Below are 22117 nucleotides of genomic sequence, written 5' to 3'. Positions count from 1 at the left end.
TGGAGGAGGCTTTTCAGTGAGTCATCCCTCCTGCATGTTAGGAGTTTTGGTTAAAAGATTTGCAGAGAGACAGTGAGAGAGAGAGAGAGAGAGCAAGAGAGAGAGCATAAGAGTGCACAAGTGAGTGAGAGCGAGCTGCTCGATTTATTTTAATTTTTTTTAGAGATAGAGTCTCTAAATTTTTTTTTTAATAGATGGGATCTCTGTCACCCAGGTTGGAGTGCAGTGCTGTGATCACAGCTTACTGCAGCCTTGAACTCCTGGTTTCAAGCATTCCTCCCATCTCAGCCTCCTGAGTAGCTAGGATTATAGGCATGTGCCAAAACACTTGGCTAATTTATTTTTATTTTTATGTTTTTGTAGGGACAGATTCTCACTATGTTGCCCAGGCTGATCTCAAACTCTTGGCTTTGAGTGATCCTCCCATCCTGGCTTCCCAAAGTGCTGGGATTACAGGCGTGAGCTGCCACATCTGGCCTTGATTTATTTTCTAATAGGTTCCTAGGGCACTGTGGCAACAATGACTTTTCCCCTGAGAGGTATACAACCAAGGAGAGGACATTTGGGGACCTTCTATGATTGATTTTCATCTGTGCCATCCTGTTCCCCATAGCCTTGATGGCCAAGTGGCTATGTGGGGATCCGTAGTGCACGCAAAGCCTACAGTTCCCAAGTAAAGGGACTTTTTATCCTTTCACCTTTGGCCATGGCTTGGAGGAGGCTTTGTGCATATTGCTTGGCTCTTATCAAGTCCTGAGTGACCCCCTGCTCTTCCACGTTAGGCCCTTGAAACTCTCCTCATCTAGTCTTAAGTTCTAGGCTACAATTTCTCCTTCAGCTTGTCTCTTGCAATAAGGTTGTCTTAGTCTGTTTTTGCTCCTATAACAAAATACTCTAGACTGGGTAGTTTATAAACAGTATAAACTTATTTCTCACAGTTACGGAGGCTGGGAAGTGAAAGATCAAAGTGCTGGCAGGTTCAATGTCTGTCGAGAACATGGTCTCTGCTTCCTTGAATGCTGCTTCCTCCAGAGTAGCTGATGGCAGTATCCTCACATGGCAGAAAGCTGCCAGACAAAAGGGCCCTAGCTACTTCTCTCCAGCCCTTTTATAAAACACTTATCCCATCCATAAGATTACCCCTGATGGCTTAATCATGTCCTAAAGACCTTACCTCTTAATATGTCTGCATTGGGGATTAAGTTTTAACATGAAATTTGAAGGTGATGCAAACATTCAAACCATAGCAAAAGGCAGTAGTAAGATGTAGTCTTTGGCATTTGGCAGGCTCAGACTCCAAGTGTAGCTCTGTGTGATCTTAGTGTAGGAACTTAGTTTCTCTGATCTTTATTTGCCTTATTTGAGAAACAGTTGAAGCTAACCATACCTACATTATAGGATTCTTGTACAGATCAACGAGGCAACACATATGCAGTGCTTCAGCCCTCCACAGATGTTGGTTACTGTTGCTGCTTTGAAGAGTTTCTTTGATTTTTTTAACTTAATACTCTTTTGGTTGAGTTGTTTTCAGAATTTCTTTCCCTTTTCTTCCAATGTTTTTCAATTAAGAAAAAAATGTAACTAATTTGAAGAAAATAATAACCTAACACCTCTTAGCCAACTTCTGTGTGGCTCTTTGGGCAAATAAAGGGCCTTGAATGCTTTGATTATAGTGATATAATTCCCTTTTGAAAATAACAGTTTGTTTTTTATTCATCACCTGTAATGCCTGGTGTCTGTCCCTGCAAATATAATAATAATACCACCCACAGTGGTGTGACACTATGTTTACAAAGCATTTTCATACATATCATCTCAACAGTCTCAGCATCATTCTGTAAACTGGGTCTTTTACCCTCGGTGAAAGTAATCCCTTTTCTGATATCACCACCTCATAAAGGTATCTGCACTCTCATGTTTATTGCAGCATTATTTACAATAACTAGGATGTGGAAAAAACAAAGTGTTCATCGATGGATGAATGGATAAAGAAAATGTGGTGTATGTAGACACACATACACACACACACACACACACACACACACACACACACACACACAATGGATTGTTATTCTGCCGTAAAAAAGAAGATCCCGTCATTTGCCCCAACATGGATGGACCTGGAGGACATTATGCTAAGTGAAATAGACACAGCATGACCTCACATATGTAGAATGAAAAAGGAAATGAAACAGTGGTTAGCACCAGTGGAAAGGTCGGGGGGCGGGACTGGAGGAGGAAGTAGGGAGATGTAGATCAAAGGATACAAAGTAGGTATGTAGGATGAATGAGACTAGAGATCTAATGTGGGGCATGTGGAATAAAATTAATAAAATTGTATTGTATTAGAGACTCGTGTTAAATAAGTAGATATCAGCTGCTCTTGTTACAATAAAAGTAACTGTGAGATAATGGATGTTAATCTTCTTCACTGTAGTAACCATTTTACTATCTACATGTATCCGATAACATCCTGTTATAAATCTCAAATGTACACAATAAAATTTATTTTTTAAAAAAGGAAGTTGTCTTTTGACATCACCTATAATGCCTGGTATCTGTACCTGTAAATATAATGGTAATACCACCTACAGTGGCATGACACTGAGTTTACAAAGCATTTTAATACACATCATCTCTACAATCTCAACATCATTCTGTGAGCTGGGTCTTTCTGCTCCAGTGAGCTGTGGTGACTGTCTTCAGGTTTTAGACGCACACACACACGTGTGTGTGTGCTTGAGGTATTGCTTCTTTTCTTTCAACACAAAAAGCTGAAGTTTCAAAGCAGGTGGGGTGTGGGTTAAACACCGTTCTAAATGGCAGGCCTGCTGTTCGTGGGGAGGGAGAGTGGCCTGAAAGTTTAAAAATAACCTGAACATTATAGACTCCTGTGAATTCTACAGCCCAGAGCACTGTAAGTCCGTGGGTGTTTTACCTGCTGGAGTGCAGGCAGGAAAACAAGTTGAGATGCAGGAGGATTTAAATTTGCTGAGTCCTTTAGTGGCATGGGCTGGCAGCAGAAGTATTCGTGAAAAAAAAAAGCCAGAACTAATGATCAGGATCAATGTTCCTGAATGGTAGGAACAGTGCTACCCTTTGATTTGCTGAACACAGCACTGCATATTTGTATCAACGATGTAGCGGACCCTTATTTTCTATGACTGAACAACTATCCTTTCCCCCTTGCTCCCTTCCCTCCCTTACTGACCTCTCCAGAGTTTGGTGGATACCTTTTGCAGATAGCTACCTGAGGCTGACCTACCAGGGAGCTCAGGGTTGGGACATTTTGGATAGACTTAGCCATTCATTGAAAAACAAGTAAATGGTGTAAAACCGGGCTCATCACACATAAATTGTGGGCAATAGCACACCCTTTGAATTTTGAGAAGTTTTGAAGGGTTGAAATAATTTTTGAATTAGCACTCAGTTCTTGGTCTGACTCCTGTTGCTGTGGGATGTTGCAATGCAAAATGATGGCAGCAGTAGGAGCAGTGCAGCAGGTTGGGCTAAGAATGTATCATCATATTTGGTTTATTTGTAGCCCCATGTAATTCAGAGGGCAGGTACTACTTTTGCCATTTTTGCACATAGGGATATAAACCCAACCAGGACTGAGGTGCAAGCCTCCTGGTGTTTGCACCCTGATAACTCATTTATTCTGAGGCCCTTCAGCACCATCTGTAGAGTCTGGATATATTCTTGCCTCTTGGAACTGCAGAATCATCATGAAATCTCTATTCTCTAGCTCAAATCTCTATTAATGATATCAGCGACACAAATTAAAGTGGCTAAGATAATGGGTTTTGAAGTCAGGGTGACCTAGGATTGATCTTTTGCTATGTCACCCACCACCTATGTGACCATCAGGGAAGTTATTTAGTCCCTTTCAGTCTTGCTTCTCTTATTGTAAAATGGGGTTTATAATAGCACTTACTACATGGGCTTATTCTGAGAAATAAGGAAAGTGAATCTAGTTAGCATGGAGCCTTGCACATGGCAAGTATTTAATAGGTAGGACAAATAATATTATAAACAGCATCACCTATACTTTTCTTTGTAATTATTCTTTACTTGTTTGATCCATGCCGATTTTTTTTTTATAGCTCCAGAATTTGCAATATGAAAATAGAGATTATTTAAACAAAACGAAAGTAGCATAACTGGAAACTTTGAATTATTCTATTAATACTTGACTACATATGGAGGAATATTATTGAAAAATGTGGTTCAGTGATGGGGTGGTTTTGTGAAAAAATACAAGTCTTCAAAGGAAAAAGCTAAATCGTGAGTGCATGTATATGTGTGTGTCCAAGGAGATGGCTTGTCAGTGGTGTTAGGAGTATTTCAGAAATTCTCTCTTGATTGAGAATTACATTTCCACCTTTCCAATTTGTAAATGGCACATTGGGAATATTCAGAAACCTGCAAAAAAGCCTGTAATTCTTCACATTTGAATGTACTCTATTAAGCCTGTCTGAAAGCTCCCTGTAGCATGGGAAGATAACCTGCATGTTTGTACACTCGGCTGACAGAACTTGAGATCACACCAGAATCTGGTGCATGTCTTTGCAAACATGTGTGTGTCATTTTCATATGTAATTCTTCATAAGGGAAATAGGCATGATGACATTTGCCTTTTTGTAAAGAGAGAGAACCAATTAATACTGTAGTTGATATGGGTTTTTTTGAAGCAGGACTTTATTATGTTTAATTTTCTGTGGAAAGGGATCTGAAAATATTCTTTAGGTGGGGAGCTGTTTCCTTTTAATAACTGATTCCCCAGATCTTATTTCAACTCCGTTTCTAAGAGCAAGAGATATTCCTCATAAGACAATGAACCCTATTGTTTAATGATTGGTAAGACAGGGCTTGGGCAGTTAGTGTGCTGGGGAAGTTACCCCTGAGTTACAGGCACTTAATTTCCTACAAGGGAATTAAGTACCCCTTTTTGATATATATTTCTTCCTGTTTATATCATCTGGATTTATGGCCACTCAACTCACAAGAAACAGCTGGGAACACCTGGCAGCAGAGAGAGAGGCTCCTAGTCAGAGCTAGAATGTGTTAGGGGAAGGGTAGCTCCTCAGACAGGGCCCAGATACCTGATTGATGCCGAAGCTCTTTTCCACCAATAACAGTTGCAGGAGATCCATGCATTCACTGACAATTTATTTTGCAAAGGCTTGCTATGAGGATAACATAATGCAGGCACTCTAGGTAATAAAACGAAGAGAAAGATATGTCCTTTACTCTTGAGAAGCTTACACCATAGTTGAGGAGACAAGGCATACATAATTGAAAAATTAATATAAATGTAATGGTGAAGTTACAGTCATGATGATATCAGTGAGAAAACACGGTACTATGAATGATACAGAAGTTCTGTGAATTTATAGGAGGTACACGTCATAGAGTTGGAGCGATTATGAAAGGCTTTGTGGGAGAGCAGATTTGAACTGAACCATGCATAGAAGGATGCCTAGGAATGGGAGAAGCAGAAAAGAGGAAGAATGTTTTTGGGGCAGTGTGAAGCAGGTGCTGTGAGCAGGGCTTTGAGGCAGGAGTGGGCATGACACGTTTATTTATGTACCTCATACTATGATACATGAGGAGATGGTGTTGGAAAGATAGGTTGAATTCTGATTGCCTTGAATTGTCAGGCTACGCTGTTTGGCCATTTTATAGGCAGTGGGGGAGCCAGGGAAGTGATGAAAACGTAACATGCATAGCAACTAGCATTTTAGGAGGGGGAGCTTGCTTTGAAGGATTTACAGTGATGTCACTTTTACACATATTGAGTCTGGGGATGAGGGATAATCCATATACAGCTACCCCTAACTTGATTGGACACCTGGGTCTGGAAATGAGTCAAAAGGTGAGGTCTAGGAGCTAGATGTGGTGTGGAGGGGGTAGTTGAAATGGCAGGTAAGGATATAACCTTGAAGAGAGAGAAATTAGACAGAGGAGAGAAAGGGGTTTGGGACAGACCCACGGGTGCCCCACAGGTGAGAGCAGTAAGAGAAGGAGAAGGAAACGATGAGAAACTGGGAGATGTGGTAACTGGGATGCCAAGAAGGACGACCTCCGAGGAGAGGGGGAGGTCAGTGGTGTCAAATGCTGCAGAGTGGTCAAGGAAAAGGAGGGTAAAAAAAGGACCATCAGCGGTTCAGTGGGAGTCTTAGAGCAATTTCTATGGAGTAGAAGGGGCAGAGCTAGTAAATGGCCTACCCAGGTGTACATTTCAAAACTGGCCTTAAGTCCATATCATATGGGAATGCCTTCTTCACTTTGATTATTTTATACCAGGTGGGTGTAACCAGCTGCTCAGTGTAGGAAAGAGTGGGAGAGAGAGGGTGTGGTGATGGACAGGTGGTGGCTTAATCTGCTGATGATTCCAACACAAAGGGTTCTTGGAGAGGCAAGACTGGTGGGTGCAGTGGAATCTTATTCTCTTCTCTGGGCCTTCAGGGACCCTCTAGGCTTGACTGCAGCTGTGAGCTGCATTTTCTGTTACTGTGGCATTATCTTCAAGAGTGAAATGTAGGGAGTGGATCAAGACCAGGCAAGACATGAATCCAACCTGGGCACCTTCTCCTAGGCACTGCCTCCTTTGGGTTAGCCCCTGACATGATACCTGACACATGGAAGGTGCTCATTGCATGTCTGCTAAATGAATGAATCTGCCTGAGCCCACCCGGGCTGAATGAGCTTTGCAAGGTGTGGGCTGTGTTGTGTTTTCTGAGTCAAGAGGCCGTGGGGGTGGATGGATGGATGTGCTCCTGCTGGTTGTTCTCACCCTCTGCTCATCCCCATCAGTGGGAGCTGGAGCGCTGCTGAGTCCTCCTGCTGTACTTTGCCTTGGCTGAGCAGCAAGGTTGGGTCCTGAGGGTGGGAAGGGAAGTAGACAGTGATGGGCGTGGGATCCTTTGCCGTCTGGGGCTACACTCTGAACCTTCAAATCAACTTTCCCAATAAAGCTTCATATCTATTAGGGTAAGCATATTTTTGGCTTTTCTCTGGGCTGAAAAGTGACCTCATCTTATGGAAAAGAAAGGCTTGAAGTGGTAATGCTATAATCTTCATGATCGTAGATACACTGAAAGAAAATAAAAATGCTGATTGGCTAATCAACCCCATGTATCTTGTGTATCCCCCTCCCCCAACATCCTAAACACTCATGCTCCAGGCTGCTGCTCCATGCCTCCAATACTAGCTCTTTCAAAGAGATCTCTTTTGGATTCTTCCCCTTTCTGGCTGCCTCCAGTGGGAGGGGATGGCTCCCCGCTCTGTTCGCTCCCAGTGCTCTCCTGTGGTGCACTCCACATCCTGCCTTGTATTTGAGCCCTTCGTGGGTATGTTTTCCCTTCTCCTCTTTTGAATTGTAAGTTTTTAGAGGCTATGACTGTGTCTAATTTATCTCTGAGCTCCAGAATCCCTGAGAACAATGTGTGGCACATTGAAGGGGATTAATGAGTATTTGTTAAATGGGTTTATAAATTCAGGAATAAGTAAACAAACACACAGCTCTCTCAGGTATCATGGCCTTTGGGTCTCCAGACACTGGTCTCTACCATTTTTTTTTCCTTTTGTCCTCCATTCCTCTTTCTGACCTGATCTCAGGCACTTACATGTCTGTGCTCCTCTGTCCATCCCCCGCACAACAGAGTGTGTTCATCCCTGGCTGCACTTCTGAAGTTGGCTTTCAGAAACAGAGTCTGTAGACATGCAGTGTTTCCAGTGTGTTACCGTGGTCACAGCTACTAAAGGTGAAATATACATAACAAGTACTTATGTAGCACTTACTTATTGTGTGCCAGGTACTGATCTAAAAGCTTTATGCATATTAACTAACTTAATTTTCATAACAGCCCAGTGGAGCAGAATGGTATGTATTTTTAGCAGTTAAACCCTCTAGGAGACTCTCTGGTTCAAGGTCATGCCTTACCTCTCTAAAGCTCAAGATCCTGCTTATAACTTGACTCTCGAGCAAGGAAAATATTATTTTGACATGCAGTATGTTAATAATGGTCACATATTGCAAAGAATCCTGTCCTTATTATTAGGAGATCCAGATCTGCTATTTCCTAGCTCTGTGCACTGGGACAAGTCCCTGACCCTCTGGGTGTCAGATAACAGGATGTGCTTCACAGTCCTTCCACAAAGATGCAATGAGAAAACATTACAGTTGGCACCCAGGAAGTGATGGGTTGTCATAAATGAATGGTTTTTAAAACATTTTAAAGCCTACTTTGCTGACCTGTGGTTAGCTGATCGCATGTTGGAGTGTGGGGCTTCTCGGGCTTAGGTTTGAGAGATGCTGATTCTAGGGATGGACATTACATAAGGATGTGAAGTTATGTTTTCACCCAAGAAAGGGCTGTGAGGTATTGTGAAAGCCACCAGACTCCCAAGATGTCTGCATTGCCATAATGCTCCTCTGCTCCACTATGCATTTGCACATGGTCTCCTGCCAACTTTTTTCTTAAGAACCCACTCCCAAATCCTCTCTGCATTATGTTCCTTAGAGCACTGCTTTGCATAAGAGTCTATTTCTTGGAAAAGCTCAACGGAGGAAAAATAGAACAAAAGGGGTTCTGATAACTTAAGCATAAGCTATCTGAGTGTAACTGGCAGGGTGGGGGAAGATGAAGGAGCAGGCCTGGTGGGAGGGGCACAGGCCTTTTGGATGAAGCCCACATTCACAGACTTCTCAGTGATGGCTGAAAAATCTCTTATGAAGATGGCCTAAGGCCTGACAGATCTGGGAAGAGCTTAAGAATGAGGGTAATAGGCCAACTGCTTCTCCAACTTTGCCACTCATGTCCATCTGTCTTAGTACAAACTCCCACAGGCTGTATGGTCTGGGGCAGTGTGGACACCTTGTTTTCTGCCTTTTCCAGAAGAGGCTGGAGGGACTACCGATCAGTCCCCTGCACTCTTGATTGCAGCTCGATCATACACTGCAGTAGAGGGGCTCCAGGTTAAATGCTTTGAAATGAAAGAGTCTTCATAGGCTTTATAAACTAGGAAAGTTTTCCACTTGCTTCCTTAGCTCCTGTCGGGTTTCCACTTTGCAGGTCACTGCTTTCAGAAAAACATGGAGCATTTGGTAACCCCATCTTAACTTGGGAGGGTGTGTGTGGGACTGTACTTTCCAAGTACTGTGAGATGGGCTGGCTGCATTGTGGTGAAATTTAGGACCTCAACAAAGTCCCATAGGGGAGTAGAGGGCTGTTGACAAGAGGTCAGAGCCTAGGAATGTCTAGGCTCTGAGGCATGGTGCATGGGGTGCTGGGCTGTCAAGCACTTGTGCTCACAGTGACATCTCACAGAGACCAGTAGATGGTGCTCTGACAACAGGAAAATACAGTTACTGTCCCTCTGAGGCTGGAAAGGGATTTTTAGATGGTCTTCAAACTGGTTTCCAATCAGAGTTAGGACTAATTGCTGATTTTTCCACATTTCCATTTGTGGATCCTTAATAGGATAGTGGAACTGGGGGCACTGGAAGAAGAATGCCCACCACATTCCCATATGAAGAGCATGACTGCAATATTCTGGTCATGAACTTTTTCTGAGGATCCTCCTGGATCTTGAGGGCATGGTGCCAGGAACACTTGGCCTTTGATCAAATTAAATTTGAGGATGGTAAGCATAGCATTTCCATAGGCTTAGTGTCATTGCATAGTTCCTTCTCTTGATGAACAATTTAGAATTACACTATTGCTGCCCTGAAGGACAGCACGGGTTTTAGAAAGAGCCACAAATTGGAAATCAGATGTGTTAGAAGTCCACATGCTGCCTCTTATCAGATGTGGGCAAACGGTTTAACATTGCTGAAACTCTGCTGCTTTGTCTGTCAAGGGTCATGATACATGTGTTGCCAGGCTCACCTCAGGAGTTTGGAGTAAGGGTCAGCTGTGGGGCTTATGTAAACTGAAAACTATTAAACGCATATATTATTCAGTCATTAAAATTGTAGCCACTGGCGGGGCATGATGGCTCATGCTATCACTTTGGGAGGCTGAGGCAGGTGAACTGCTTGAGCCTAAGAGTTCCATACCAGCTGGGGCAACATAGTGAGACCATCGTCTCTATAAAAAAATAAAACCAACAACTGTAGCTGCCTTGGGGGCTGGTAGAATGGGGGATTAGAGAGTATGAAACCAGTATAGAAATTCATAGATCTCAAAGCTCTCAAAAGCTATGACAGCCAGGTGGGGGTGGAAGATGAGAGTCCGTCTTCCTGCTAGCACTGCTGCCCTTAGGCCAAGTCTCTTCCCAAAGCCATTTATGCCATTATGTTTGCCCCTTTCGTTTTGACTGCATGAATTATCCATGAATTTGACTCCAAGAATTATCCCTTTTAACTCACTTACATAGGTGCTGAAACTCCCTAAGGTATTCTACATTATTCCTACCTATGCATTTATGATTCCTGTCTCCTTGGAAGGCAGGTATCAACTCCAGTGTGTTGTCGCATTTGCACATGTAATATCCCATCTTGAGTATTCTAGGCCTCTAAAGAATTGCAACAGCCACAGAGAACACAGGACATGGAATACTGGATCTCTGCTGACATCTGATAACATTGAAGACACAAGTCAGGGATCTCTGATGTTCCAAGAACTACGTCTGGGAGGTAAAAGGCTAGTGAGCCCTGCTTACTCTGGGCATTAACAAAAAGGTATGCCACCCACCAGCCTGCTGAGGCACAACCACAAAGGAAAGGGGTGAGGTGACAGCATGAGAGTGAAGTTTGTGAAGCTTTCTGGCCTGCGAGGCTATACAATTTAGTATAATCTAGTGTACATGATTTATGTCATCACCCATCTTGTTCATTATTGTATCCTCAGTGCCTAAAACAGTACCTGGCACGTGGAAGGTACTCAAAAATACTTCTCTAATGATTTGAATGAATTTTGTGCTATGGATTATGGTACTGTCTGAAAGCAGCGACATGCATTTAATAATTTTTGAAAGTCGTTTACAGGGATACCAAGATAGCCACTTGGAACTAGTTCTAAGTGACTGGCTGATGCGACTTCATGGTTCACAGCACCACCCTCCCTCCGTTTCACATCTGACTAGGTATTCAGACAGAAGAGGACCCTCTGATTAAAGCAGGAGGAAGGACAGAGTAAGGCAGTAATGTGAAATCAAAATAACAATTAGAGCTGACTCACTTTGAATAGTAATTTCACCTGAAATGGACTCCCCTGAATCAAAAGGTCAAACGCCTTCCCCAAGGGCAGCAGGCTGGACATGTTGAGACAATTCCTTTGGATTTCCAGTACTCAGAATTTTCCTTCACACACACACACAGGCGCACACACTCACATACATTCTCACACAATAGACACATGTCAGTGCTCACATGGCCTTGCCCACACACACACATACTCGTAGGAACACACGTGCCATGCACTCAGACATCACCTCTCAACAGTTAATCTCACTTCATAGGCGTGAAGCCATACTCACCCATGGTTTCCAACCTCTGGGCTTTGGTTAGTGTCTTTGTTTCCTTCCTCAGCCCCTCCTTTCCTTCCATTGTTCAGGTTGGGAGTATGTGGAGAGGACTATGTGTTGAGCCAAGGCAGGAAAACGCAGAGGACGGTGTGCCCCAGCTAGTGTGGACATGGGAGGGGACGGCTGGTCCCTGTCCTCAGTTCAAACCGCCAGTCACCTGTGGGGAAGGGCTTGGCGGCTAAACAGGAGCTCTTTCCCTAGGGCTTGGAGTCCACCTTTCCCACCTCTGCAGCTCAGATACCAATTCTATTTTTTTTCCCTACATTAATGGGGTGGGTTTGAGAAAGGCCGTGGAGCTTATTTGGGAGTAAAGGATAGGGGGCTGGAGGATCCTTTTGATTATTCGCATTTCGAGAAGGGTAGTTTTAGCCCATAACTCACCCTGGAGGGCCCTTCCAGGAGAGGTGGGGCAGGGCTCTCCTACAGCGGAACCAGGAGGCCGCCCCGTGAGGGCAGAAGCTCCCGCTAGGAGCCAGCACCAACAGCAGAGTGTGGAACCCCCAGAGGTCCTAGCCTTCCCCACGGGGCCTCCCAGATGCTAAGTGGGGAGATGGGGAGAGGGTGTTGCCCAATCCTTGGAAATCCTTGGCAGTGTTCGTGGAGCATGGGAGGTGCGGAGGAGCGGCGACGCTGCCATGGCGCTAGGCGCGCAAAGGCCCCGACTCCTCACTAGGGCGGCGGCGGGCCTGTGGCAACGCGCCAGGCACCGAACAGGGCACAGCACTGGGGACACCTCTCTGCAGGGACCCAAGGCGCGCGTGCGTGTGCGCCTCACGCCAGGCCCTGGCTCTCTTGCGGAGACTCCGCCGCGTCGCCTGCTGCGCCTGCCTCTCTCTTCTCGGCATTACTTGGGGGAAAGGGGACTCTTCACTGGACCTTTGCAAAGGTGGCTGCTACCTTTTGGCCACATAAATCAAGAAGGCAAGCCAGCCTCACCTCCCAGGAACCTCCAGCCTTCCGGCTGCGTCCCCGCCCCTCCCGCCTCACCAGCTCCTCCCCCGCTTCTCCCGGCGCTCGCGCGCGCCTCGCTGCGCCTCTGCGCTCCGCTCGCTCTCCCCTGCCTCGCCTCCCCCCTCTCCTTCCGCATCTTCTCTAGTGCTCCGCCGAGGGCGCTGCCTGGGTGGAAGAGGAAGACCCAGCCGTTAGTGAGGAAGTTCGGTCTGTGGACAAGTGTGGTGCCAGGCCGCCGCGAGGCTCGGCTGCAACCTGTTCCTCGCCCGCCGGTGCTCGCCGCCCGCCCGCTCGCGCTCCCGCCCTCTCGGCGGCGCAGCCGCGGATCGCTGTTGCATGCTGATCCGGGGAGGCGGCGGTGGCGAGCGCTCCGGGCGGATGCTGGCACTCAGGCTTCGCTGCTCTCTGGATGCTGCTCAACTTCTAGCCCAAGCGCAGGAGCTTTGAAGTCATTTGTCCCTCTTCGCTTGGATCGACTTCTTATTTTGAGATTTTGGGCATTGCGGTTTACGCAGGAACCTCAGTATCGCTCTCCCCACCTCCCTCCCTCTTTCTCCAACCTTTGGATGCGTCTCTGCTGGCAGATATAAAGACCCAAGTCTTCGCGGTGGAATTTCTTAGATGGACTCGTGGGGACTGGCGTTATAAAGCATGTCACCGTAACCCCGTCCTCGTCTTTATTTTTTTCAAAAAAGTTCTTTTGTTTTCAATTTCCCCTCCTTCCCACCCCTTCCCCCAACCAATAAATCACCAAACTGTTACCTAGCGGGCCGGTGCCTGCCTCTCTCCCTGAACTAGGTGGTGCGTCTGCCAGAAGAGGAGCTATGTTTGAAGAGCAGCCTACTCCACCCCTCTCCTCTCTGGTCCCTGAACACCACCACACACTGGCATTTTGAAAAAAATATTTTCCTCCAGGAACTGAGCACCCCCAAGCCCTACCCCCCGTTTTTTTTTTTTTTTTTTTCCTTCTTGAGGAATGGAGCTTCGCAGAGGTTGCGTTTAGATTCAACAGTTCACAGCGGCGGGCTGCTGCTGCCGCCTCTCCGAAGAGCTCGCGGAGCTCCCCAGAGGTGGTGGTCCCGGTGCCTGTCTGGATGCGGCTCTGAGTCTCCGTGTGTCTTTCTGCTTGTTGCTGTGTGCGGGTGTTCGGCCGCGATCACCTTTGTGTGTCTTCTGTCTGTTTAAACTTCAGGATGGCTCGCTTCGGGGAGGCGGTGGTCGCCAGGCCGGGGTCCGGCGATGGAGACTCGGACCAGAGCAGGAACCGGCAAGGAACCCCCGTGCCGGCCTCGGGGCAGGCGGCCGCCTACAAGCAGACGAAAGCGCAGAGGGCGCGGACTATGGCTTTGTACAACCCCATTCCCGTCCGGCAGAACTGTTTCACCGTCAACAGATCCCTGTTCATCTTCGGAGAAGATAACATTGTCAGGAAATATGCCAAGAAGCTCATCGATTGGCCATATCCTTTCTTGCCCACCATAACTCCCTCTCTCTCTTTGCATTTCTTTGGGTGAAGGGGGGTACCTAGCATGGAATGTATCCCCCCACCCCCTTCCTGGTGCCAATTTGCCCCTTTGCTGAAGCGCACTCTTCAGTGCATCTAAGGGGCAAGCTTGGTGCTGTGGAGACCGGTTTGGGCACTAGTGTTTTTCAAGGTAAGACTTTTGGTTTTTTATTTTTCCTATGTGGAAATCTCTAGTGTCCCTGGGTGCGTCCCTTTCTGGGCTGGGCTTTGTCTGATTCCCAGCCTTCTCCCCACCCCTACTCCCTTCACATGCCGCCCTCTACATAGATTGGGTTGCCCCAATGCTTCCTTTCATAATCAATTCTCATTTTCCTTTCTTTAAGCCAGCCACTCTGTCCATATCCCCACCAGCCAGGAGACACTGCACTGTCTTCCTGTATGGAAGTCAAGGCTCCATGAGGAGATTTATCAGTTCAGAACCTCCCAGGGCCAAAACCTTGTATACAGATAGACAGATGAATAAATAAAACAGGCTTTTGGCTGGGGACTCAGCTAACTCTGGGGACTTAAGTTCCACTGAAAGTGGCATGAATGAGTGTCTGTCAGGGGAGGTGATCTCTGTTGCCACAGCTCAAACAGCTCAAACTTGGAGTTCTCCTCTCAGCCAAGGAGGAGCAGCTCATCAGGCCCGTCCTTTCCTTGGTCCTTGGTTGGGTACTCTTGCTTCTTAGTGCTTGACCCAGCTGGTTGCTCTCCCAGTGTCCAGGATCCAGGTGGATCTCCTGGGCCTGAATTCATCCGCTGAGGCCAGAGGTGCGCATGCAGCCTCTCTCTCCCTAGCTCCAAAGGAACTGCTCTCCCCAAAGCTCTGGTGGGGGCCATCTGTGATGGTGGTGGTGTCAGAGTGAACAGACATGGAAGGAGCTTCTTTGCAGGTTTAATCAAGTGCACCAAATGCAGGCTGCTGATTAGGCAGCTGGCTGCCTTGTTCTTCACTAAGGATTGGACGCCTGGCAAGGCCATTAGGAACTGGGGGTGATGAGGTAGTGAAGGGGATTAGTGGGAGGCAAGCTAGTGGTCTGGTGTTAAATATGGGGATGGGGTTGGACACATGGGACTTTGGGAGGGAGATTTGGGAGGGCTGCACCTGCAAAGAAGGCCCCCTTTTTTCTCCCCTATTCTCCCTCTTTCCCACCCCCACCATCCAGGTGTGCAGCAGTGAGGCAGCTGGAGCTGACTTGGGTCTCTAGTATTAGCCAGACACGCGGCTCACTTCCCACAGGGCCTGGGCATCTCCCTACTCCCCCAACCCCAGCCTCTGGCCTTCCCCTCCTTCTCTAGTTCCCTGCCTCAGCAGCTCCATGATTGGCTGGCGCGTGGTGCTTCTAGGCAGCACCCCTCATTAGAAACGAAGGAGCATCTCTAAGCAGATATTCTTCCTGCTGCTGTTCGCATCCTCCCACAGCCACCCCTGGCTGGGCTTCTCCCTCTCTCCTCCTCTCTGCACCCCTCTCCCCTGTTCCACTCCCACAGAGTGATCCTGGGCCATCTATTGCCTGAGTTAAATGTATCTAGCTAGGGAGAAGGTTTCTGGCGGGGGAGGGGTCGGGTCCCTGCAGTCACGCCTGCCGGTGCGCTGCACAAAGCGGACAGATCTCATTGTGTTGTGTGCTGCGGCTGCAAATATTCCTCTAGGCAGTCTACGGATTTCCCAGCTGGGCCCTGCTTTCTCACTTGGCTTCTACAGTTCTCTAAATCTTCCTATCCACCAGGTGCTGCTTTGCTGTGCCCCTCTCTTAGGGACGTGTTTACTCAGGCGCCCTCCCGTTTCTTTGCGGTAGACAAAGCCGCCCAACCGCCTCGCGGGTGGCAAAGTGTGCCAGCAGCCATCGTTGGCACCTCGGACAGCGCCGCTGAAACTCCCGGTGGCCCGGGGCTCCCCAGTTATCCGGGTTCAGCACCTCGAGGTACTTCCGGACGGGCCCAGGCTTGGGGCTGAGAAACCAGGCACGTTTCCTACACCACGCGGTCATCTTTTTTCACGTTTTCTCTTCCGCTGCAAAGACACCGCCTTTCCACCAGGCGTTGCGAGCGCGCAAGGTGCGGCTGTGAGTTTTACTCCTCCCTTTCCTTGTCTTTGGCCAAAATGGACCAAAGAGAGTCAAACGGGAGACTCTCAGACTCTCGAGGGAGTTGATTTCAGCATCATGCTCAGTGCCTTGGCCCCAAGCCCTGTCCCAATGGTCTCTTCTGTCTGCATAGTTGGCAATTTCACAGTGGTTCTACAGCATGTAGGCTGTGGTAACAGTGTTCAGAGAACATCTGCTAAGGTGTTTAGTGGAGCCCTGTTGGAAAATGTAAAATATACCATGTACAATGTAGTTGACTAATATATTCCTTCTGGTGGTGACCACGTGGAAACATTGGGCTTCCGTGGGAAACGCACCTAAATTCCTAGTCTCACCTTCCTTTCCTTTCTAAACATCCAACTTCCCAAATAATCTTGCTTTGTCTTACTGGGAGTCAGTCTGGGTAGTGGTTGCCCATAAAGTTTTGGAGCTAGGCTGCCTGGGTTCAAATCCTATTTCCTTCACCAGCTCTGTGACCTTGAAAAGTTATTTCATTACTCTGTGACTCAGTCTTCTTATCTGTTAAATGAAGATAATAATACTGGGAGAATTAAATGAGTTAATATATATCACGTGCCTAAAGCATTATCTATTTACCCAGTAAACACTAGTTGTTATTAGTAATGATGTCTTTCAGAAATTTCAGCATGCTTGAAGTGGGGAGAGGTCTTAGTTCAGGTGAAGTCTTCTAGATTCTTGCCTCTCAGAGCGCGGAACTACATCCACATCACCTGGGAACTTGCTAAAAATTCAGAATCCTCCACTTCAATCCTGCTGAATCAGAATCTGCATTGTAATAAGATCCCTGTGTGATTAATATGCTCATTAAAGTTTAGGAAGTACTTCTTTGCTCTTTGTAAGTGCCAGAGTTTTAAAAAATTTTTTTAAGAAGGGAAGGTTGTTCAGTTGTTCAGAAAGCATGTCAAGACCTGCTTTCATATTGACATATGCACATTTAGCATGCTTGAGGATTTTGTTTGTATTACAACACCTTTTGGGATTTACATTTTCATTGCCTGCAGAAAGTCGCTGTAGGACAAGGGGTATAATGTACACTTCTATGTGCCACATTAGTGGTCTCATCGTGCTGTGCGTTACTGGTCTTTAATCATGTTTGTCTGAAGAGATTGGTTAAATAAAAGGAGTGGTTTAATTTATGCTTCTAGGATCACCCTGACTTGGAGGGGGAGGGTAACCTTATCCAGTTATTAATAGGGGAGGTCTAGTTCTTATGGGAAGAAATGCTCAAGATAACCCAGATTTGGCATGAAAGATGGTGGCAAGTCAACAGCCTACTCTGAATGTGTTTCATTTTTCTTGGAAGCTACATCTGCATAGGGAGATAATTTTATTTTCTTATGGCACTTTCCTCTGCAGTGGATACCATACTCTTTTTAAAAATGCTAATGTGGTTTAAAATGTGATGTTACATTCTATATGATTCCTCCTTTTCTTTTTTGCTCATCTAATAGATCTTCTCTGGCAGTGGGCTGTTCTGGGTGCCCTTCCATGTTCACTGTGCTTCACGCTTACCAGCTCTCACTCTGTCATGCCCAGGGCCAGTTACCCTGTGGGCATACAGCGCCTCTCATGTGGTTTGCAGGATGACCCTCACTTGTTTGAACTTTTCCAGGTCACGGGTATGAAGGGAAGACGTAATGTGTCTGGCTTGGAGACTCTATGCCAGAGTTGGGCAATAGGATATGCCCCCCACACCTCCATCACCTTGGTTGTCTCAGCAGGGGAGCACATGTTTTGTGTGGAAATGAATATGGCTTACAGTGGGAAGGTCAAATATGTTTGCAGCCCTGAGATATTGAAGCTCATCACAATGAACCTGTGGACATTCATCCATGATTTCTTATTGTAGAGAATTTCATTGTATCCCCAAAGCACTCTGGCTATAGATCAGAGGTTGTATGCTTTATTTTTATGAGTCTCCCATTATAAAATGTCCATTTATTTTGGAGGATTTTGGTGAGGATTACCAAAAGTTTTAGTTCTTTTTTTTTTTTTTTTTTTTTTGAGACGGCGTTTCTCACTGTTGCCCAGGCTGGAGTGCAGTGGTGCCGTCTCGGCTCACTGCAAGCTCCGCCTCCTGGGTTTACTTTCGACATTCTCCTGCCTCAGCCTCCTGAGTAGCTGGGACTACAGGCGCCCACCACAACGCCCAGCTATTTTTTTTGTATTTTTAGTAGAGACGGGGTTTCACTGTGTTGACCAGGATGGTCTTGAGTTTTAGTTCTTAAATTTCCCATTTTGGTATCTTCTTTTCTTCTGCTTTTGTTGTCTATAAATATACAGCACATTGCAGGATAGTAGACTGAGGTCCTGGTAAGAATTTCAGGTTTGATGTAATTCTAGTGAATCATGAGGCAAGATGCCTTGATTAGGGAAGACGATGGCAGCTAACAAGGATGAAATCTGTAATTATATCCTATGATCAGATAATGCAGAAAGACTTCATATCTTCTGGGTACCTGTGCACAGATGCAGATGTTGAAACAGATAGTGACTGCAGCTGCTACTGGAGCTGTAGGAGAAAGGTCTTCATTTTCTGAGCATCCCAGGACAATCTCTGAATTGCCTGTTGGCTTTGCTTTTGATATGAAGTGTGGGTAATGTTTCATCTGGAAACCAGGCCATGACTTGTTGTGGGGACCATTTGTAATTGGGATGCAGCCTGGAAAATGAGTTGGAGTGAAGGAGTTTGACAGAAATGAAATGACTTAGGATAGGGACAAAAATATCCTCAATGTGATAGTTTTGTCTGTTGGTTTGCATGTCATTATTTCTCTACTTCCCTCCACTTGCTGTTTCTGCAATAGGCGCAACGCATGCTATGAATTAAAGAAGGAAGAGGACAGTAACGAGAACAGGCCTGCTTTTTCTTCTTCTGAAACATCGAGACTCTGAAATTATTAGCTCCATCCAAAATTACTTATCTCTTTATAGCATTGCTGTACAAAATGTAGGTGTTTTTCCCCCTCAAACTCTGCTGCTTTCCCCCTTCTTTACAGGAACATCTGGTTTCTTTCAATCTTCATATTCTTAGTGAAAATAAAACTGAGTGAAGCTTTGCTAAGCTCTCAGAACTCTTGCAAACCTTTGACTCCATATGTTTGATGAGCAGGTCAACCGCCTCCCTTACGTCATACACAGGGCTGCCTGGAAAGCTACAGCTCACCAGACACCAAAGCCCAGATGTGCAATCCAGTCCATCAGTGGTGACTCTGCTGATCTTATTTTGCTTATCACTGAACACAAAGACATAAAAGAGGAAACCTGAATGCAACTCTAATTAATATCCTTTTATTCAAGGAAAGAGAGAGAGAGAGACCAGGTCTTTACTTTCTCTTTCTGCCCATCTTTTCATCTTTCTATATTTCTGCCTCTCTCATTTTTAGGTTCAGCCTTTGTGAATAATTCATTATATGTGTGGGTTTTTCCTAGGATTTTCAGAAAAGGAAGGTTATTTGTCTTCCTCTTGGATAGGATTATTAAGGTCTCTCACAGAGGGCCAACTTCAGAAATCTACTTTTCCTCTAAGACCTTTGTTTTCTGCAGTGGGACTGTCACACAACAAAAAGGAAGCTGGGGAGAGATCTTGTAACCTGCTTTTTCTTGTCATTTGTATGATGACTGCCTCCTACCCAGCCCTGTTACATTTGAGTGCCCCCAAAATATGCAACCACTAGCCTTTTCTACTCAGAGGCCATGGGTAAGTGGAAGGTACGTGTCACTCTGAATCCTCTCATCATCTTGGGTTTTCACGCTGATAAATGCTGAACGACTCAGCCAAGGAACAGTCCTCTGTAACCATTTCTTTTCAAATTCCGGTGTGAATTTTTGTAGGAATTACAGGGAGCAGGGGTAGTTATGGGGACCAGACGTGGAAATTAGTGTCTAATATTCCGCCACCACTACCACCACCACGACGTGGCTTCTAAAGCAGTCCCTTCCAAAGAGGGATAGAAACATGTTAGTTTTCCCAAGCCTTCTAAACATGCACAGAGAGGACGCATGTGTGGGTTCACCCATCAGTCATGTTTCCAGCATCAATCTTAATTAAGGACAGAAGGTACAGCACAAAGTTTTTAGACTCCCCCAACCTCGTGGTTTCTTAGTGTTAAGCTTATTGCAGGGAGATGTTTATGCTGTATCTTTGCTCACTGAGTACCCCAAATATGTTTCCTTATAAACCTTGATGAGCCCCAGTGTCCTCATCTCTGGAAAGCAGGGAGCAGCTCGAAGATGTGTTTTTATAAGGTGAAGATGGGCCAGATTAAGGGGAACAGCAGTGAATGACTTTAAAATGTGTCAGTTATCCAAGACATCCTCCCTGCCGCCTCCCAGAGCAGTGGGTACTTCTTAGGAGCTTCCTTTATTGTATTTTGAGCTCCCAATTTGTAGGACTAAATAGTCCCACCCTTAATCCTCTTACTTATTAAAAAAAAAAAAAAAAAAAAAAAGGAGCCTCAAATAGACCCATTTGTAAAGCAGTAGTTAATCCCAGAAGCAGGTGGGTGGGGCTTGGGAATGATATGCCCAGCCAGGCTCCAGCCACGCTCCAGCCACGTGAGGCTTCAGAGAGAGGCCCTGCCTGGCACCTGTGCCAAGTGTGGTTTTTTTGCCTGTGGGTGGTTGATTCGAATCACTGTTGCAACTCTGCATAATCTTGAGGCTATATTTTTTTGTGTGTGCTGCATTAGGTCTTTTTCTGCATTTTTGCTGCATTTGGGCTGCATCGGTTCTCTTCATCTCGGGAGAATTTAGAAAGCTTCTTTCAGATATATGCCTGAGCTTTCCAAAGACTTGTGTCATTAAAGGGGGGTGTCATCTTTCTTCCCTTTGGGGGAGGGATAAAAAGGATGTAGCTGGACGGTGAGTAGCAGTCTAGAAGGGAAAGGAAGAAATGCTCTGGTGTAGATCATGGATGGAGCCTTGATGATGCTCAGTCTGTGGCATCATTGCTGAGATGCAGGACATTGTGCATGGCCTTCTGGATCCAGAGCAGAGGCTCTGGAAACCAGCAGTAGGAGGAAAACTAATTCTCTCAAGTCTTTCTCGGCCTTCAGCTTAGCTGTAGGTTGGAAGTTTTTCAAACTTTCTGTGCCTCTTTCTCAATTTCCACACCATTGTCTCATGGGACTGGTCAGAGCCAAAAAGCATGAAATGGATTTTCAACAGTCACTCACTAACGTCTTGGCAATCTCCAGCTGTGTTCTCCTGGGAACTGTTTTGCTGCTTTTCTGTCAGTGACCATTCCTTTCAGCAGGTGATTTCCATCAACATCAAGGCTAATTCCTAATTTAGTTCCTTTGTGTTGAAGTCAGACATAGGCAGTCTGCCTGTTTCATCTATACTGCTGGCTGTCAACCTGTGTCTCAGAATCACCTGAAGGACTTGTTAAAATACAGATTACTACCCCCTACTTCCAGAGTTTCTGGTTCAGTAGATCTGAAATAGGGCTGGAGAATTTTTGTTTGTTGCAAGTTCCCAGGTCATATTGAGGCTGCTGGTCTTGGACATCATGCTTTGAGAACCATTGCTATACGTGATTTTGTTATCTGCCTGGCAATGCCTTTCTAGGAGGCCAGTATTACAAATTGCTGATGCATTTCCTCATCCCAAATTTCTCTCATTTACCAGCTAAAGCCCTGCTGCTAACAAAAGCTTATACTTTGGGTTTGGGTAGTGAGGAGGCTTTAAGATTTCTCTAACAAAATGCTGATGACCTTGAGAACAGGGACATATTAGGCAAAATATATGCCATTATCATCTTTGAGTTAGTTTATCTTGTTCTTTCAGGACTTATCACTGAGAGCAGGCTCTTCTGAGAAGGGACATGCCCCCATTTAATTCCAGCACCTAGCACATGCTGGCACATGGTGAGCATTCTGTAAACTTTTGTTGGATGATTTATACCCAGATTGGCTACTATTGAGTTAACAAGCATCAACAAAGTGCCTTGGGTTGCCCTGATCACGACCTGTAAGACCAGGTGTGGCCCTAGCGAGGGGACAGGAGGTTGCCA

The 22117-nt window shown here is 45.9% G+C and overlaps 1 protein-coding gene across 4 annotated transcripts in view; it reads left to right on the top strand.

The window, feature by feature from the left end:
• Window positions 1–12829: 12829 nt before the first annotated feature.
• The window catches only part of CACNA1E (calcium voltage-gated channel subunit alpha1 E), a 332987-nt gene continuing 323699 nt past the window's right edge, over window positions 12830–22117 (top strand). For all 4 annotated transcript variants that reach the window (XM_050766055.1, XM_050766034.1, XM_050766044.1 and 1 more), the window contains exon 1: window positions 12830–13945. In XM_050766055.1, the coding sequence (XP_050622012.1) occupies window positions 13680–13945 (266 nt within the window). In that variant the 5' untranslated portion in view covers window positions 12830–13679. The remainder of the gene's footprint in view (window positions 13946–22117) is intronic.

Source organism: Macaca thibetana, chromosome 1 (genome assembly GCF_024542745.1).
Source record: "Macaca thibetana thibetana isolate TM-01 chromosome 1, ASM2454274v1, whole genome shotgun sequence".
In the NCBI taxonomy this organism is placed as follows: domain Eukaryota; kingdom Metazoa; phylum Chordata; class Mammalia; order Primates; family Cercopithecidae; genus Macaca; species Macaca thibetana.
This window is presented reverse-complemented; position numbering and strand designations above follow the sequence as displayed.